Source organism: Hakea prostrata, chromosome 1 (assembly GCF_041222555.1).
Source record: "Hakea prostrata isolate BN-2017 chromosome 1, UWA_Hpros_2, whole genome shotgun sequence".
NCBI classification, from domain to species: Eukaryota; Viridiplantae; Streptophyta; class Magnoliopsida; order Proteales; family Proteaceae; genus Hakea; species Hakea prostrata.
In genome coordinates this window covers 13,594,200-13,614,142 of record NC_142600.1, presented here as the reverse complement: position 1 = coordinate 13,614,142, position 19,943 = coordinate 13,594,200, and the positions used below count along the sequence as shown (strand labels likewise).

General features: G+C 34.8%; 1 protein-coding gene across 1 annotated transcript; it reads right to left on the bottom strand.

Annotated features, from left to right (window-relative positions):
- Window positions 1-434: 434 nt before the first annotated feature.
- Window positions 435-19,011, bottom strand: LOC149027647 (uncharacterized). The gene is made up of 15 exons (XM_089164496.1): window positions 18,593-19,011; window positions 18,376-18,487; window positions 8,203-8,315; window positions 7,994-8,116; window positions 7,726-7,898; window positions 7,477-7,552; window positions 7,219-7,305; window positions 4,021-4,101; window positions 3,855-3,887; window positions 3,432-3,485; window positions 3,294-3,335; window positions 2,389-2,467; window positions 2,120-2,190; window positions 1,885-2,021; window positions 435-1,558 (listed from the first exon to the last, which is right to left on the bottom strand). The coding sequence occupies exons 1-14, from the start codon at window positions 18,776-18,778 to the stop codon at window positions 1,917-1,919; spliced, it is 1,335 nt and encodes a 444-aa protein (XP_089020622.1). The 5' UTR covers window positions 18,779-19,011; the 3' UTR covers window positions 435-1,558; window positions 1,885-1,916.
- Window positions 19,012-19,943: the final 932 nt, after the last annotated feature.

The following is a 19,943-nucleotide window of genomic DNA, read 5'->3' as shown; positions in this document are numbered from 1 at the left end:
AGTTTGAACTATGCAAGCTTAGGCCTATGAACTGCACAAGCATTGGCTTTGTCAGCATAATTCCATGCCCCAGTCAAAGAGTACACATTCGCTCGATGCGAAAAATATAAGAACAAAGAGAATTTGAAATAAGGACATACAGACTACCAAACTGCATGTAAATTACAACTTGAGGCTTATAAGATCCTTTCTGCCGACCCCTTTTTGTTTTAACAAACTGATTTTTTTTATAGAAAAAAACTTAATAGACTATTGTCTCTCTTCTCTCTTCTTTTATCCACTTACAGGAGGTGGTGGATAGAAACCGTCTAAGATTGTTTGAAAATAATAATATTAATATGAGAAAGATACAGAGGAAAGTTACCACAGGAGTTGTAAAAGGTATAAAATATATATTTTTGATAAAATAATAAGATATACAATGGAGAGTCTAGTCAAACCCCACGAGTTTACTTGAGATAGACATCCAAAATCTGAATAAAAGATAAAATTTGTTAGGTGTAGACTATGATAGTATCTAATTAGATAATAACTATGAAATTTCTTAAAATCTTGAGTTCTATAAGCAGAATGGTAGTTTCGAACGTGTTAGTATTCAATATTATCCGTGTGGCAAACTTTTAGCTCCCAGCCCCTATTATAATCATCACTCATACTAAGCTTATATATATGAACAGTATATGAGCCCACTTGACTACAAACATTTATTCTTCCCCTTCTGAGATTGTTGTTTATGGTTCAAATCTCTCCTACTCATAAGAATGATATCCTAGTATATTCGATCCAATCCTTCGACAACACCAGTAAATTTTGTCTTTAATTTTCACATTTTCTAAGTAATGTTCTTAATAGACTTGATTCTACTAGTAGGGTTTCTTCTGGTTCTTGTAAAACGGAGACAAATCACTTGGTGCTTCATTTCCAACAAAACCAAGTCTAGGAAAATAGTGTGGTTTTGGTGAGCAAAGGAGGCAAGTTAATTCTCTCTATTGCGGTTTACCCATCGCTGATATTAATTGCCCCTTCAAAAGGTTCTATTAATTGTTTCTTAAGATTACAAATTTTCTCTGGAGGGAGAAAGAAATATTAATACTCATCTGTGACAGCACATTGGTTTGGTTTAAAAAAAAGATAAAAAGATACGAGTTGAGCTTACAATATTGATACACATCCTAATATGGATAATTAGATACCAACATCTCAAACCATGGTCATGACTCATGAGATGTTTTGGCGACCTTGACTTTCTCTGAAGCTAAAAATTGTCAACTTTCACAAAAGCAAATGTTGACTGTTATAAATTCATGGCTATCTGGGTCTTGCAGGCGCACAACGAATTAATAGAAACCATTGAATTGGGGGTTTCGAAGCAGACCGTTAGGCTCTTGACTTAGAAGTTATGACTTCTGAGGGGCTGCTGATATTTTTTATTCTTGAAACTTGAGAGTGATGTTCTAGTTGACAATCTTATGAATAGAATACTCTTTGGATGGAGTTGAGCCTTTACCTGAGTATCATGTTGTAGATAATCCTTGGAACACCTTTTTCAATCCATTATCTGCATCCAGTCAAAAGTCACACATGAGTGAAAATTATATCTTGAAGTGAAAACTATTGCAAAATACAGGAGCTCTGCTCTACTTGGCAGATTTGACAGTAATGCTTCTTAAGCTTTATTTGAGCTCTGACTGATTTGGATCACCAAGGCTTAGGGTGAAGAAGATCCACTGGTTCATTACTTTTCTCTCTGAGGACAATGTTTCTTTCTTTCTTTTTTAATATTTAATTTAGTATGAGGACTAGTAGGTTACATATATTACTTGCATTGAATCAAAAGAGGACGAATATACAGTCAGGCATCACCTTCAAATTGTTGCAACTTACCAGTTACCACAATGAGCCGGGCAGCGGACCTATTACATAAGGAGTGGTGCTTCGGCATGGATAATATTGTCCTCAGGGTTACAATAGGAGTGGCTATCTTCCTGTTTCAGCAGCAGAGCCAAACACAAAGCAATCACCTGTACGTGAAGAGTTTGCAGTCAATTCGTGTGTGTCTGTGTGTGTGAGAGAGAGAGAGAGAGGGAGAGGAGAGAGAGAGGGAGAGAGAGATATTTACTATGGAAATAGTTGCACACAAAAGGCTGAAACCTTTGCAGCCAAAGGGGGCCTTGCTTGATAAGAACAATGCTGAAATACAATTAAAAAGTAAAAGGTAGAAACCCTTTGTTCCTCTGGACTGAAGTTCATCCAATTGGTTGAACAATTAGCATGTGTACTATAAGACTTGCAGTACGATCTTTTGACATTCACCTAATAAAGCTGGCATATGTTTTAGATTTTGTACAATTACATGTAAAGTGAGGACAACCATATCAGTATACTCACAAGTTAAAGGACTCATGGCAAGTGGTGATATCAAACTTGCAAGTGATTGTACACCAGCAATAAATCCTTGGGCTTTCCCCTGTTGCATGTATTAGTCCAGATTTGAGCAGAATGATAAAAAAATCTCAGTGATAGGAAAAAATGTGGGTGTGGAAAATGTTTTGTGCAATTTATATTTGATACACTGCTAACATAGATATTTTTCCTGTTATCAATGGTATTGCACAAAGGTGCTATTAGTTCTTGGGTGTCGATTCCTGGAGTCTGGAGAATAGTACCAACATAAAATGGTTTATAGGATTTATGTCAGCATTTTGGATTGAATAGATAGTTATTACCCTCATCAATAACCTTACATCACCTTTGCATTAGGTTGAATCTTTTTAACCTAAGCATATTTAGAAATGATTTGAGCCACGTAGCTGCTTCCATCTTTAGTAATAAGAGCTTGAACATGAGGAAGTATGATATGCACCTACCTTTTATAAAGGCCGTACCTTGTCCACAGCCTTACCCCTGTATCTAGGAAGGATATTTCCAACACTTTTTTGGGACCAAGAGTTCAGCAAGTGAGCACTTGACCAAGTACCAACTATGACCTTCATGCCTCTATTTATTGGAGTTTGAATTTTCTTTTTCTTACATGGACTGATGCAAAAATTACATGTAACTGTAGGTTGACAAATTTTTTGTCCCTTGATGTACTCTATTTATATGGCAAGGAATTCCCCACCATACACCCTGACTTTGAAGAAAATAATAGATGCATTTGACTTATCCAGACTAACAAATGGGCCAAGTTCCAATTCAAAATCCTGTATATGAAACCTTAACCCTTTTATCAATAATAGCTTCCTTGCATCAAGTACTACCAAAAAAATTAGTTTTAAGTCATTTGAATGGACCTGATTCATCGAGCTTGCAGCCTTCGAAATAATAGCATAAGTCTGTAAAATAACAAGAAATCAATGAGAAGATGCAAAAAATCTATAAAGTCTCTTATTGATGTGGTTAACTGGTATGGAAAAGAAGTTTATACTTACAGATGGTTTCACTAGGACATAGATTAACCCAAATGAGGCACCGAAATAGGGAACCTGCAAAGGTCCATTTTAATGGTCAGAGAGTGAATTTATGGTCTGAAATTGGTCAGCCAATGTTTGGTGATGGTTAAAAAGCACAGCTAGAACAACTACTGTTTGGAACAAATGAAAGTTTAGTGATAAAAATATCACTATGCATTCAGTACAGAAGGATGCAATAAATCTAAGTCTGAGTTCCCAATTGGTCATGTTGAGCTGGATAAGTCACTTCCGGCGTTATTTTCCGTTGTAAAATTTGTCTTGGTAAAACCATCCTATGCATTGCTAATCTCAGTTGGGCTTGTAAAGTTTAGGCAGTGATGTCTTGCTCCAAGCTTTTTGTTGCACATAAATGGAAACATCAGAATGTATATAGCTACATACCCAAGGTGCCCATGCCAAACCATAGAACAGTCCCTGCAGAGGAAAAATAAATCTTTGAAACTTTCCTGGCAAGATCTGCAGCTTGAAAATTTAAAATTGGGGTTGGGGAGTCGGGGTGGGGGGGGGGCTGTGTTGGACTATTAAATGAACTTCTGAGACAACTTACATAGGCTATTGACCCGAATAAGGCAATGCATAATATAACTTTCTCTCCCACCAATGGATTGATAAGTGGAAGCACCAAAACCTAGAGCCCAACTTCAAATTTTCAGTACCATAATACCGAAAAAGCTAATGTATGAAATTAGTTAAATGCAGAATATTCATGTAACAGTTAATCAATAGGATTGGGAAAGAGGGTTGAAGAAGCAAACATAAAAAAAGATGCAATTTCTAGAACAAAAGACTGGGCCTAAAAAATCAAGTGTTAGAAAGCTGAACAATCTAAAGCATCTGTTTGGCAACAGAGTTAAGAACCTCGTTACCCAGTTGCTGGGTATGGGTTCAGGTCCACTGTCTGTAGCTTACAACCTGAAGAGCAACCTAGCTTCTTGTGGAGTACGTTTGTATAATGCTACAATTTAGGTTTTCCCATGGGGACAATATAAGTAGTTCTCAATTTCTTAGTACTCCCATTCTTTCTTTTTTCTTTTCCCTTTGCATTGCTCAAGAGTCAGAGAGATTTCCTGTACTTAGCTTTACAGCTTGCTTTTTTCTTTCACAGATTGCAAAAAGTAATTCTTGTAATTCTTATTATTAGCTGAAAAACAACTACTACTCACAACAGTCTAAGGTAGTATATCTGAATTAACTTCAGAGTTTCAGATTCTTCCGATTTCAGAGGATTGCAGGGGAAGATCCCAATCTTATATACACATCCCTGAATAGGGTAGCTTTCTCATTGAGTTTGCCCTAAGAGCATTTGCATAGAACTCCAAAATATGAAAAGAATATGACAGCTAGATTCTGTTTTCTTTTGCAATATAATATACAAACCTAAGTTCCAGACTCAGTAACTCAACCAATCTAACAGATTATTGGTAGTTAATCACCTAACATTGGTAAAGCAAAGTACAGAGAGCACAGTCTGGTAAAGTCAGCCCAAGTTAATGGCTAGATTTCCCACTTCAATGGCTTAACAAATTAGTAAGCAAAGAGGTGTTGCAGGATCATACAAGAAACCTGTGGACAGTAGTACCCTCTTACTGATATTGAATAAACATTCTCCAATGGGTCACCAAGCAGCAGTTCAAAGTAACCAACAAAATATTGCGAAAGTAGGGTAATAATATTACCTACAAGCAACTATGGAGGAACAAATTTGGTTGACTAAGATTTGAGACTTATAGACTTATATTGCATAAAGTAGGATGAAAGAAGAGAAGGGGTAGAGAATATGACAAAAACTTTATGCATTTCAGATAATTCCCGCTAATCTCTAGTTTCCCACTGGAGTTCTCCAATGCAGACAAACTTTCATAAAATCGTAAAATAGTACAAAATTAAAATCTTCTAGAGACTATTCATCCAAAAAAAAGGGAAAATTTTCTAGAGACTCCCAAATCAGTAACTAAAATGCATTAAGAGAATACCATCTATTTACTACCATACATGTTGTAAAATAATAGATACTAAGAAGCGGAAGGAGACATGACAAGAGTTTCCCACTCATGCCTTGCTAGCCTCTCACACTCACCATTCATCTCTAGTTTCCCACTGGAGTTCTCTGCATCTCACAAAAGTGTGGCTTTGCACAAGATTAAACGACATAAAACAGTCATGGAGTTCTGTATCAACATTGTGGCTGCTACAGCCCTCTCGTCTTATTTATAAACTTATAAAATAGAAAAGAAAAAAAGAAAGAAGAGAAAAAAAAAAAGGGTCTTACTAGACAACCCCAGTAACTAACATTGAGCAAAAGATTAGTGATTACCATCTATCCACTACCATTCATGTGTTAATGAAATACAAAGCACTAACATAACAGAAACTAATAAAGCTTGTGGTTCCTTCTGAAACAAATACTGAACACCAAAACAGAAACAAACCAATAGGAAGTAAAATAACAATCTAAAACTTAATAAAAAAAGAAACATGTAGAATCTTCCAAAGTAAGTCTAACTTGGGCCATAAGGACTTGCGACTGTACTGGCTGGCCATGTGGGATACTGGGCCCAATGGCTGGATATATGCTGCCTAAGCTCAATGGGCTGGCATTTCACCAGCATTAAAGCATGTAGGAAAAGAGGGGGAAAAAATGGGGGGTTTTTCAGCCTTAAGGTAGAAACCAGAGGAATCTGATTTGTTTAGTGTAGGCTTAACTACTTGGTGCAACCTGGGAAAAGAGGAACAAGAACTTGCTTTCTCAATCAAGGCTTTGTTTGGAAATACAATCTCAGTACATACTGCTCATTTCCTCTCTATGGGATTCTAGATTTTATAATTAGCTTGCTCTGTTCCCTTCAAGTGATTTCCTTGGAAGAAAGGAACTGAAAACATGTCTTATTACCCTGTGCAAGGACTTGGAGATGTTGACCAGGCTGTGCACCTTGCTCTGAGTGTGCAATTTAAAATTACACCACCTACATAAAGATTCTCACTCAAGCAACCATCGGATGGAAGCAGGGAAGGGGGAAAAGGGGGCGATCATATCAGCTAAAGGGAAAAGAGAAAGTGAGCTTCATTTGGATGATACCAGTCAGCAGAGCATATATTATGGTTCTGCTAAATCCATATAACAGAGTGGGAACCGTATAGTTCAAAGAATGAGAAAGCAAAGAAATTATCTGAGGAATAGGAGGGAAGAGGGGAAGAACAACTAAAAGAGAGGGTCATCCCTTTACAAGGAGGTTTGGGCTGATTTATAGAGCACAGCTCTCATGCTTGCAGCCAATCCACATACCCAGATCTTGTCATGCCATTATCTTCTGACCAACTATTTCACCTTCTACTGAAAAATCATACAAATTGATTGGACCCAGGAGATTCCCCTGGATAGACCCATGAGATGCTGAATCCCATGAATAACTGCCACATTTCTTAGTATTGTGTTTATAGGTGGGTCTCCTGTTCAATGTTCTCCAACTATATATTTAAAACACATTCTAACCGTACTACCATGGGCTAATCTTTACTACATACTTGCCCATGCATACCATTATCTCCCCAAACTTCAAAGAGCAAACACAGGATATACATGACAAAATAGTACATGGAGGATGACAATGATATTTGTTGCCATCAGTATCAATTTTATTAGGATCAATATAAAATAATTTTACAATTCTCAGGCTTCACTAAATAAACAAATTCATAGCCTTCACTGTATCAGAAAAAATTGGAAATGAAAGCCATGGAACAGTACCTGAGAAATAATGGAACCCATTCCCACTGTCATCAGAATTTCAGAAAACTGATTCTTGTTGAAACCAAAAGCTGACTTCAGATAATACTGCATATGAATTCATCTTGAAAGTCAAATTTGTCAATTCAATAGCAATGCACTATGGACTCTGGGGAAGCTAATCTTCCATCATCATTATGTCAGCAAACAAACACCATATAATTAGTAGTTACAAGGCTCACTAGGTGTGGCTTGAGATTGGTTTGGAAGGGAAAATACCAGTAAGACACTGCTGATGCCAGACATTCCCAACTCATAGAAGAAAGAAACCAGAGCAATGCGTACAAGAGTTTCACTGAAGAGGTAAACTGTAGCTCCTTAGCCAGCAAAACTAGATAGTGATAAATAAATCTAGATCTGTTTATACCCTTCATGAAAAAGTAAAGGTTCAACATTGTATGGATGTAGTATATGTTGCAAAGTATCAGCATAATCCAGATGCCATCCTTAGTTTCCAGACGGAAATACCTGTTACCAACCACAGTTGCAGAATTCCTCATTGACCTATACGGCTGCTTAAAGACCTTGACAATCAGAGTCAAACAAGAGGAATGTTGGCCCTCTTCCTGGATGGGTTTAAACGTCTCAGCCAGAAACAATTTCATGTAAACTGGACAAAATATTATGAGAAGTGTTGACACCTGAAAAGATAGAATTCTCATCAAGATAAACAGAAACAGAAAATGATACTGATAATTGAGGCTGAAACTAAGATGACATTTGAGGATGAGTATACCTTGAAAATATAATCTTCAGGAAGAACGCGAGCCAACACATTTCCTAGGACATGTGAACCAGAAAAAATACCTGTTGTCCATCCAAATGCTGCAGTCCTTCTACTGCCTTCCACAACATCTGCCTGTCAAAGTAACTATAATGTTAGTGTAACTATTCTGTGTATGGATGTGCATTCTAAATGAGTTATCATTAAGGGAAAAATCTTACCACATAAGAAACAGATATGAAGAAAATACTCCCTTGACTTATGATAAATGAAATTGAACGGAGCACATAGTAAGCATACACAAATTCTTTTGATTCATTCCAAGCAAGTAAAGCTGCAAGAAGACACTACGAACAGTGAAGGAGGAAAAAGACCAAAAAAAAAAAAAAAAAAGAAAAAACCATAAACGAACATGTTACAAAGCACATGGAGAACAAGCAGCTAAGTCAAAAAACTAAATCACTTCATGTGGAATTTAAAATCAGTCAGCAACTCAGCATTGAAATACTGAACTAGTATGTAGAATAGGCAAGACACATTTGATTAGAAACAATAACCAACCAAGATAGATAATCAGAAGAAGCATGAATGTATCTTTGAGTGATCTAAAAGAGATTTCCTGCAGAGATGATGAAACTTAGTCAATCAATGAGATATTGCGAATAATAATTTAAGACTATACATACCATAAGGAAATATGGTTGTTGATGTGATAACAATAAGTACCGGCTCTTTCGCCCATACTTATTTGCCAGAAAACCCAGCAACGGAAGCACCACCACCTTGAAAACTCAGATACCTCAACAATCTCCTCCTATGTTCTACATATGACTCTAGCGTTAGTCCCAGAAATGTAATGTTCAAACTCAATACATAATCATTCATAACTTTCCAAAAGAAAACTGTATTCAATAAAATCTAAAAGAACACTTTGAATCAAAACATGAGTTTTAGAACAAATCAAAACCCAATCTAATTGGAAGTTCTTCTTGGAAGTGAATTACTTATTCTCACAAAGAACAATACAATTATTCCTTGCATCCTTGAACGATTTACTCATAAAGTGAATCGTCCCTGTCGAGATCCATTCGACCAGCTTTGAGTGATTTTACTTGTCAAGTAAATCTTTCTACGAAGCTAGAGGATTGGATTCGCTCCTCCATTTTCGTCATCCATTGCATATTTACCAAAATATGAATTTCATAATATATGAATTCAATCATTTGCATAAGTATCTAGTTCAATCAAAAGAACTTAGTACAACCCACATGATGACTAAAAAGCATTCGCATCCTCACAAGTTTCTATACAAGAACAAGATCTAAATTACAAGGAACCATTCCATGTTTCTATTTGGAATGTTAGAGTTATCAAGTCCAACATAGTTTGTATTCTCATCAAATTTCTATACAAGAACAAGATCTAAATGGTTTCTTTTACAAAGAACCATTCCATGTTTCTATTTAGAATGTTAGAGTTATCAAGTCCAACATAGTTTGTATTCTCATCAAGTTTCTATCCAGGAACAAGATCTAAATGGTTTCTTTTACAAGGAACCATTCCATGTTTCTATTTGGAATGTTAGAGTTATCATGTCCAGTTTGCATTCTCATCAAGTTTCAATACAAAAACAAGATCTAAATGGTTTCTTTTACAAAGATCCATTCCATGTTTTTATTTAGAATTGTTAAAGTTATCATGTCCAACATAGTTTGCATTCTCATCAAGTTTCTATACAAATACAAGATCTAAATGATTTCTTTTACAAATAACCATTCCATGTTTTAATTTGAAATGTTAAAGTTATCATGTCCAACATAGTTATTGGTTATATCATCAAATTTGGAATGATAAACCTTTCTATGGAAGACATATCATCAAATGTGGAATGAGATAAATATAAAAACAACATCATCGAAACATATCAACAATTTCCATATTCCTTGTTTGGAATAATAAGGTAATCAAGCTTCATACAAAGGTTGTTATATCATCAATGTGAAATGATTTCACAAACCTCTATACTCCACAATCCTACCAAATTATCTGAAATATGTAAATTGTCATGAATGCTAACTATGGCTAGATAAAATTTGAACAATTCAAAATAACATAGAGTTGGATTAAGACATATCTATCTATATAGTCTTTAACCCCATATCCCCCACAATTTTGAATATTCGATTTGTATTTCAATCCCTTTGTAAGGGAATCTGCCATGTTCTATCGTGATCCATAGTTGTCGGCACGGCGGCGCGGTTTAGGCTAAGAGCGAGAGTCGTGGGGCATGGTAGGATTAGTGACATCTCATTCACTTTAAACTTCTATCTTATAATAAAAAAACTAATTCGCTCCTCGTCATCCACTCTCACCCACTGGTCCTATAGTCGTGAGGGGAGAGTCTTTGGCCGGGGCGCGGGGTGGAGGGGGGGAAGGTTAGGGTTGGGGGGACTGTCATTTATTATCTTTCGTTTTGTTTGTTTTTATTTTAACTTTGTCCTGGTGTCTTTCTATGCATATAGGTTCAACATGTCTTTCTCGGTCTGTTTTCTATATCCTTCGTCGCTCTTTCCGTGTTAAGGATGGACCCTTTTGCCTATGGCGCCCTTGGGTGCTCGCGGCCCGCGCCGCCTTGTCGGATCACACATCAACTAAAGTGATCACTTTTTGTTCTATTAGATAATTCAACACAACATGCATTAGCCTAATTTGTTTCCTCTTACCATTAAAGAGTGAGGTATTAGCTATCATTGTTGTTGCTTGATTATCACAAAACAAATCTTTAAGTTAATCAAAGGAATATCCAGGATCAGATCTTTTATCCACTCTCTATCTTATCTCCTCTTGAGGCTAGAGAATATAATTCTGATTCCATAAAAGATAGAACTCAAAACAATACAAGTTCATCTCTTGGATTTCCTTTCAACAGCCACTTCACCTAATGTAAAAATAATCACTAGTAGATTTGCTGTTTCTATTTCTAAGCAATAAGATACATCAAAATTATCCTTTCAAAATGTGAGGATGTCAAATTTAGAGAAGAGCATAGTTTAAAGTACCATTAAGGTATCTCATTAGCCTTATAAAGGCAACCTAGTGCTCTCTAATAGGATTACTAGTGAATCAACTTAGCATGCCTACTGTATAGGCTATGTCCGACTTAATGCAACTTATTGCATATAAGAGACTACCAATCAATTTAGAATGATCTAACTAATTCACAGCTTTACCATCATTCGGTATAAGCTTTTGTTATAATCATATGATGTCTCTACTAGTTTGCATCCACTGTATCCCCATCTAGAACGTAGTTTTTCAATATAGTTAGATTGGCTAAGGGTAATTCTTTGCTAGAAAAACTTACTTTCATACCAAGAATGGTGTCTACAACACCAAGATCCGTCATGTCAAATTCTTTAGCTAAGGTTTCTTTGATGTCACTCACTACAGAATGATCAAAACCAAGAATAAGCATGTTGTCTAAATATAATCAAATAATTATGATCTTATTCGACACAGACTTATAGTAAAGGCATTTGTTAGAGTTACTCGTTTGAAACCCAAAGCTCTTTACTTATTTTGTCAAATTTTTGTGCCATAATATTGGTGCTTATTTAAGATCATAAAAAGACTAGTTATTTTGTAGTCTTTATGTTTAAAACCTTTCATGACATACCCTTCAAGTTTGTTCATGTAGATTTTATAATTAATATACTTTTTGTCCATATCATTCACTCTATCAGAATCCACAAAATTTAAAATCAATATGAGTCACTTGATATGAAACAAAAAACTTAGAGACATGTCCTTTTTATTTACAAGACCAAGAATCAACGACACAAGAATCATGAGATTGAATAAAAAAACACATTAGTGTTTTATAAAACAAATTAGACTCTTTCATCCAAATTTTGTTTTCTCTTTCTTCTATTGATTTTAGACCTAAAGAAGGTCTCTAACTTGGTCAAGTTAATTTGACGCATATCTCCATTTAGGTGTTTTCTCTCTTTCCCTCCCTTTTTTCTTTAAAAAAAATTTCTTGACAGAAGAAAGTAGCAGTTTCTTTTTAGATTTTGATAGTGATAAAGCCATCACTTTGTTCACTTTAATCGAATCCTTTCTTTTTGTATACTAACAATAGAAACATAGAATAAATAGCAACCCAAACAAGATGGGTCTCCTATTTCAAATTTCATGGCTCAAGGGTTCAATTTGAGGTTTTTCAATCAAATGTTACCCAACTAATATACCATGCATATAAAACAGAAGATGCTTTTAGTCAACACATTCATCTTCAGAAAATTGATCGAATTCTCACAAAATTCTGATCCATGATCGAGTTCCCACAAAGTCCTGATCAATTGATTGTGATCAGGCCAAAATCAAAATATATAAAAGATTGATTATAATCATGGCATAGTCAGAAAGAAAACAGATAACCTCAGTTTGGGTTTTTCATGTACCTTACTTTCTTTACCTTGGCCATAATATTGGTTGCACAATATATGCTTGAATGATACCATCTATAGTTCATACCGATGGAGCTTGAATATGGATGGCGCTTTATTTTCACTTGGAAAGAAATTTCAACAATCAACTCCGTAAGAACAATCAAAGAACATCAACAAAAACGTGAGGGCAGTGCAACCCTTCTATCTTAACTGAAGCTTATGGTTGGACCCACTGCTTTCACCATGTCCCTCTTTGAACACTTCAGCCTTTAAGCAGTAATACTTGATTCTTGTGTAGACGTCCGACAACAGAAATCTTAATGCATAGATTTAAAAATTTTGAATCGGGATCTTAACCAATTCAAATTAGGTCTGCTGAGATTAAAGGAGTTTCTGAGATGGTTCTTACCGATTTTAAGAGAGACAATGAGTCTTGATTTCAAGTTTTTCAAAATACTCATTAAATGATAATAATTTCACTTCGTGGATCTATCCACTCCTAAGGCTTTTGCCACAAGACAACAAGAACATTGACAGAGTATTTCCATATTGTTATGAAAAGTAATCATCACAATTTTCTTTGCACATGGTTTTGTCAAAACAACTTTAACAAAAAAGGTACTGATGGGATTGTAAGGACAAAATTAAATTAACTTGTACCTCACGCAATATAAATCTGTTAATATAAAACGTTGTGATCTTTTGGTATTCCCAATAAATCACTTTCATCGCGGTAATCGGTTCATAACTTTGATAAAAATCAAAAGTTTAAAAACAGAACAACAACATTCATGACTCATCTTTTAAAATCGTACTCAAACCTTAATCGGCTCACGACCTTTGATAGATTAAAAAAAAGAAACAAGTCTATGAAGAGATGTCAGGCATAATAAACCTTATTAATCAGTTCTCAAAACGGAATGAACAAGATTAATAACTATATTTAAGAAATGTGGGATTGATCAACGTACCGATATAATAGAATTTATTCACAAATCAATTCAATCCCAAATGACTTCAAGTGGCGTATGATCTCCTTTCAAAATTTATCGAACAAAAACTTCTCAAGGAAATTGATAATGCTTTAAGATTGTTAGGGTTAGGGTTTACAAACAAGGTTGCTTAAAGCATTACACCCTGAGTATCTGATTGGAATACCTAGACCGTTGCTTCCAGCAGTATTTATAGACTAACACTAGGTTATATGTAGAACATAGGAAGAGATTGTTGAGGTATCTGAGTCATACTCAAATATGGTTGAAGTTTTTAAGTTGTAACCAACGTATGTTCTAATATAGGCCGTCGGATTAGTTACGATCCAACGGTGTAATGGGCCTTGTGGGAGAATCCAACTAACCATATAACCAAGTGTTGGTCTATAAATACTAGTTGGAAGCAACGGTCTGGGTATTCCAATCTAGATACTTAGGGTGTAATGCTTTAAGCAACCTTGTGCTTAAACCCTAACCCTAAAAATCTTAAAGCATTATCAATTTTCTTGAGAAGTTTTTGTTCAATAAATTTTGAAAGGAGTTCAGATGCCACTTGAAGTCGATTGAGATTGAATTGATTTGTGAATAAATTCTATCATACAGGTACGCCGATCAATCCCACCTTTCTTAGATATAGTTATTAATCTTGTTCGTTCCGTTTTGAGAACTGATTAATATGGTTTATTATGCCTGACATCTCTTCATAGACTTGTTTTGTTTTTTGAATCGATCAAAGGTCCGATCAAAGGTCGTGAGCCGATCTCTTCATAGACTTGTTTTGTTTAAGTATGACTTTAAAAGACAAGTCATGATTATTGTTGTTCTTTTTTTAAACTTTTGATTTTTATCAAAGTTATGAATCAATTACCGCGATGAAAGTGATTTATTGGGAATACCAAAAGATCACAACGTTTTATATTACCAGATTTATATTGCGTGAGGTACAAGTTAATTTAATTATGTCCTTACAATCTCGTCAGTTCCTTTTTTGTTAAAGTTGTTTTGACAAAACCATATGCAAAGGAAATTGTGATGATTACTTTTCATAACAATATGGAAATACTCTATCAATGTTCTTGTTGTCTTGTGGCAAAAGCCTTGGGAGTGGATATGGTCCACAAAGTGAAGTCCACAAAGTGAAGTTATTATCATTTAATGAGTATTTTGAAAAACCTAAAATCAAGACTCATTGTCTCTCTTAAAACCGATTTAGAATCAATAAGAACCATCTCAGAAACTCCTTTAATCTCAGCAGACCTGATTTGAATCAGTTAACATCCCGATTCAGATTTTTTTGAATCTATGTATTAAGATTTCTATTGTTGGACATCTACACGAGAATCAAGTATTACTATTTAAAGGCTGAAGTGTTCAGAGAGGGACATGGTGAAAGCAGTGGGTCCAGCCATAAGCTTCAGTTAAGATAGAAGGGTTGCATTGCCCTCACGTTTTTGTTGATGTTCTTGATTGTTCTTACGGAGTTGGTTGTTGAAATTTCTTTCCATGTGAAAACAAAGCGCCATCCATATTCAAGCTCCATCGGTATGAACTACAGATGGTTTTATTCAAGCATATATTGTGCAACCAATATTATGGCCAAGGTAAAGAAAGTAAGGTACATGAAAAACCCAAACTGAGGTTATCTGTTTTCTTTCTGACTATGCCATGATTATAATCAATCTTTTATATATTTTGATTTTGGCCTGATCACAATCAATTGATCAAGAATTTGTGGGAACTTGATCATGGATCAGAATTTTGTGAGAATTCGATCAATTTTCTAAAGATGAATGTGTTGACTAAAAGCATCTTTTGTTTTATATACATGGTATATTAATTGGATAACATTTGATTGAAAAAACCTCAAATTGAACCCTTAGAGCCATGAAATTTGAAATAGGAGACCCATCTTTTTTGGGTTGTTGTTTATTCTAGGTTTTTTTTGTTAGTATACAAAATGAAAAGCTTCAATTAAAGTGAACAAAGTGATGGCTTTATCACTATCAAATTCCAAAAAGAAACTGCCATTTACTCTTTTTTGTCAATAATTTATTTTGAAGAAAAAAAGGGAGGGGAAGAGAGAGAATATTTTAATGGAGCTATGCATCCAATTAACCTGACCAAGTTAGAGACCTTCTTTAGGCCTAAAATCAATAGAAGAAAGAGAAAACAAAATTTGGATGAAAGAGTCTAATTTGTTTTATAAAACATTAATGTGTTTTTTTATTCAATCTCATGATTCTTATGTCGTTGATTCTTGGTTTTGTAAATAAAAAGGACATGTCCCCAAGTTTTTTGTTTCATATCAAGTGATTCATATCGGTTTTAAATTTTGTGGATTCTGATAGAGTGAATGATATGGACAAAGAGTGTATTAATTATAAAATCTAGATGAACAAACTTGAAGGGTATGTCATGAAAGTTTTTAAACATAAAGACTACAAAATAACTAGTCTTTTTATGATCTTAAATAAGCACCAATATTATGGCACAAAAATTTGACAAAATAAGTAAAGAGCTTTGGGTTTCAAATGAGTAACTTTGATAAATGTCTTTACTATAAGTTTGTGTCGAATAAGGTCATAATTATTTGCTTATATTTAGACGACAAGATTATTCTTGGTTCTGATCATTCTGTAGTGAGTGACATCAAAGAAACCTTAGCTAAAGAATTTGACATGATGGATCTTGGTGTTGTAGACACCATTCTTGGTCTACAAGTAAGATTTTCTGGGCAAGGAATTACCCTTAGCCAATCTAGCTATATTGAAAAACTACTTTCTAGATGGGGATATAGTGGATGCAAACTAGTAGAGACATCATATGATTATAACAAAAACTTATACCGAATGATGGTAAAGCTGTGAATTAGTTAGATCATTCTAAACTGATTGGTAGTCTCTTATATGCAATAAGTTGCATTAAGTCGGACATAGCCTTTACAATAGGCATGCTAAATTGATTAACTAGTAATCCTATTAAAGAGCAATAGGTTGCCTTTATAAGGCTAATGAGATACATTAATGGTACTTTTAAACTATGATCTTCTTTAAATTGGACATCCTCAAATTTTTTAAAGGATAATTCTTATGCATCTTATTGCTCAGAAATAGAAACAACAAATTTACAAGTGATTATTTTTACACTATGTGAAATGGATGTTGAAAGGAAATTCAAGAGATGAACTTGTATTGATTTGAGTTTTATCTTTTATGGAATCAAAATTATATTCTTTAGCCTTAGAAGGAGATAAGGCAGAAAGTGGATAAAAGATCTGATCCTAGATATTCATTTGATTAACTTAAAGTTTATTTTGTGATAATAAAGCAACAATAATGATAGTTAAATACCTCACTCTTTAATGGTAAGAGGAGGCAAATTAGGCTAATCCAGGTTGTGCTAAATTATCTAATAAAACAAGACGTGATCACTTTAGTTGATGTGTGATCAAGATTGAACATGGCAGATTCCTTTACAAAGGGATTGAAATACAAACCGAACATTTAAAATTATGGGGGAGATGGGATTAAATACCATATAGATAGATAGGTCTTAATCCAATTCTATGTTATTTTGAATTGTTCGAATTTCATCTAGCCATAGTTAGCATTCATGACAATTTACATATTTCAGATAATTTAGCAGGATTGTGGATAGAGGTTTGTGAAATCATTCCACATTTATGATATAAATACCTTTGTATAAAGCTTGATTGCCTTATTATTCCATTTAAAGAATATGAAAATTGTTGATATGTTTCGATGATGTTATTGTTATCTTTATATCATTCCAAATTTGATGATATAACCAATAACTATGTTGGACATGATAACGCTAACATTCCAAATAGAAACATAGAATGGTTCTTTGTAAAAGAAACCATTTAGATCTTATTCTTGTAAATAAACTTGATAAAAATGCGAATGGTATTTTCAGTCATCATGTGGGTTGTACTAATTTCTTTTGATTGAACTAGATACTTATGCAAATGATTGAATTCATATATTATGAAATTCATATTTTGGGAAATTTGCAATGGATGGCAAAAATAGATGAGTGAATCCAATCCTCTAGCTTGGTGGAAAGATTTACTTGACATGTAAAATCACTCAAAGTTGTCAGGATGGATCTCGACAGGGATGATTCACTTTATAAGTAAATCGTTCAAGGATGCAAGGAATAGTTGTATTGTTTTTTGTGAGAATAAGTAATTCACTTTCAAGAAGAACTTCTAATTATATTGGGTTTAAATTTGTTCTAAAACTCATGTTTTGATTCAAAGTGTTCTTTTGGATTTTATTGAATACTATTTTCTTTTGGAAAGTTATGAATGATTCTGCATTGAGTTTGAACATTACATTTGTGGGACTAACGCTAGAGCCATATGTAGAACATAGGAGGAGATTGTTGAGATATTTGAGTCATACTCAAATAAGGTTGAGGTATTTGAGTTACACCCAACGTATGTTCTAATATAGGCCATCAAATCAATTATGATTCTAACGGTATAATGGGCCTTAGTAGGAGAGTCCAACTAACCGTAGAACCTAGTGTTGGTCTATAAATACTAGTTGGAAGCAACGGTCTAGGTATTCCAATCTAGACACTCAGGGTGTAATGCTTTAAGCAACCTTGTGCTTAAACCCTAACCCTAAAAGTCTTGTCAAAGTCAAAAAACTAAATCACTTCATATGGAATTTAAAATCAGTCAGCAACTCAGCATAAAAGATTATCCAGACTGAAAGGAATTGAATAGTAAATTTGAAAAGTTACTGAACTAATATGTAGAATAGGCAATACACATTTGATTAGAAACAATAACCAACCAAGATAGATAATCAGAAGAAGCATGAGTGTATGTTTGAGTGACCTAAAAGAGATTTCCTGCAGAGATGATGAAACTTAGTCAATCAATGAGATATTGCGAATAATAATTTAAGACTATACATACCATAAGGAAATATGGTTGTTGATGTGATAACAATAAGTATCGGCTTTCGCCCATACTTATCTGCCAGATAACCAAGCAACGGAAGCACCACCACCTTGAAAATTCCTACAACCTAATAAGAAGAAGAATATACAAAAGAAGCAGCACCAATCTCCATAAGAAGATAAAAAGGATAACAAAAAGGAAAGAAACACGGAGATTTAGAATGCGTGTTCACCGTTTGTTGGAGGCCAGTGAGGTAGATAGCGGTAGAGCAGGAAGATTGAGTAGCAGGACATAGAGCGGAGGTGGTGATGTCGACAAGAACAGATACCGTCATCTCTTCGGCTATCCAATGGACGCAGAGAGGCACCAGCAGATGAACCAGTGGCTTCAGTTCTCTGAAACTACTTTTCCATTCCATATTCCTTTCCTGTAATCAAGCAACGATTCGAACTGAATTCTCTTCTCTGATACTCAGTAGGAAGACTTGGAGATCAGATCTCACCAGATGGAAATTGGCGAAGAAGATTCATATGATTCTCCATCTCCATTTCGGATGCCTTTAAATGCGAAAGAGGCGCGAGTTCACCCGGCATCATATGAATTCTCACGTGTGGGGAAGTTCAAACTCGCGCTTGTTCCCACGTGCCATATCTTATGACTTTTCATAAGTGACGATCTAGGACGGAACGGGAAAAGAAAACCTCGCTGAGTAAATGACATTCTTCCTTTCGGTGGAAGAGATAACAGAAAAGGTCATTTTGATCTGCGAAAATCAGACAAATCGATGAGAAAAATAAATAATGCTCAACGATGGAGAGCAGGAGAGGCTAGCTCCATTGATGCCCTAGAATTAAGAGAGACACAAACAAACGAAAAGACAAGAATTTTAGGTTCGAGGACAAATTAAGTATGGGGAATTACCACTTTCTATCCTAGCCAAAAAAAGCTGGCCAGTCACTGATGAAACACCCTTATTGAGCCACATCACTCAAACACCCTTAGGTAAGCCACATGCATCAATTGGCTTGTTTCTTTATCTTTTGTGTGTACATGTGTGTATGTTTTTTGGTATATGAACGGTTTTGTTGAGAAATTTGAGTTCTACCTAATCTATTATAATTAGTAACGATTTCAATTCAACCATATGGGAGGATGCTTTAACAATAAACTTCATTGTTGTCTATAAATACTAATAATTGGAAACAATAAACTGGGTAGTTTAAAGTAAATTCTTAAAGTGTCAGCCTGTAATGCTTTAAATGATCTTATGCTTAATCTTCAAATCCTAATAATTTATATATTTTTTTAGAGTGTAGTTCTTATATGCCATAATGGTTCCTGCACCAAAACGAGACAAGTAAAAAAAACTCAAAGCCGGTGCTTCTCTCCCAAAGATGTCAACCTGTTGGAATTTTCTTACCCCCCACTAAACAAAAAACAAAAAACTGTTAGAATTTAGAATCGCTCCAGTTTATTTGGGTCCAAGTCCCCCCAACGCAATTCTCAGCAGAAAAAAAATATTATGCAGAGCATTGCACTCTTTATACCAAATAAAAGAATGGGATTAAAAGTTTAATTTTAAA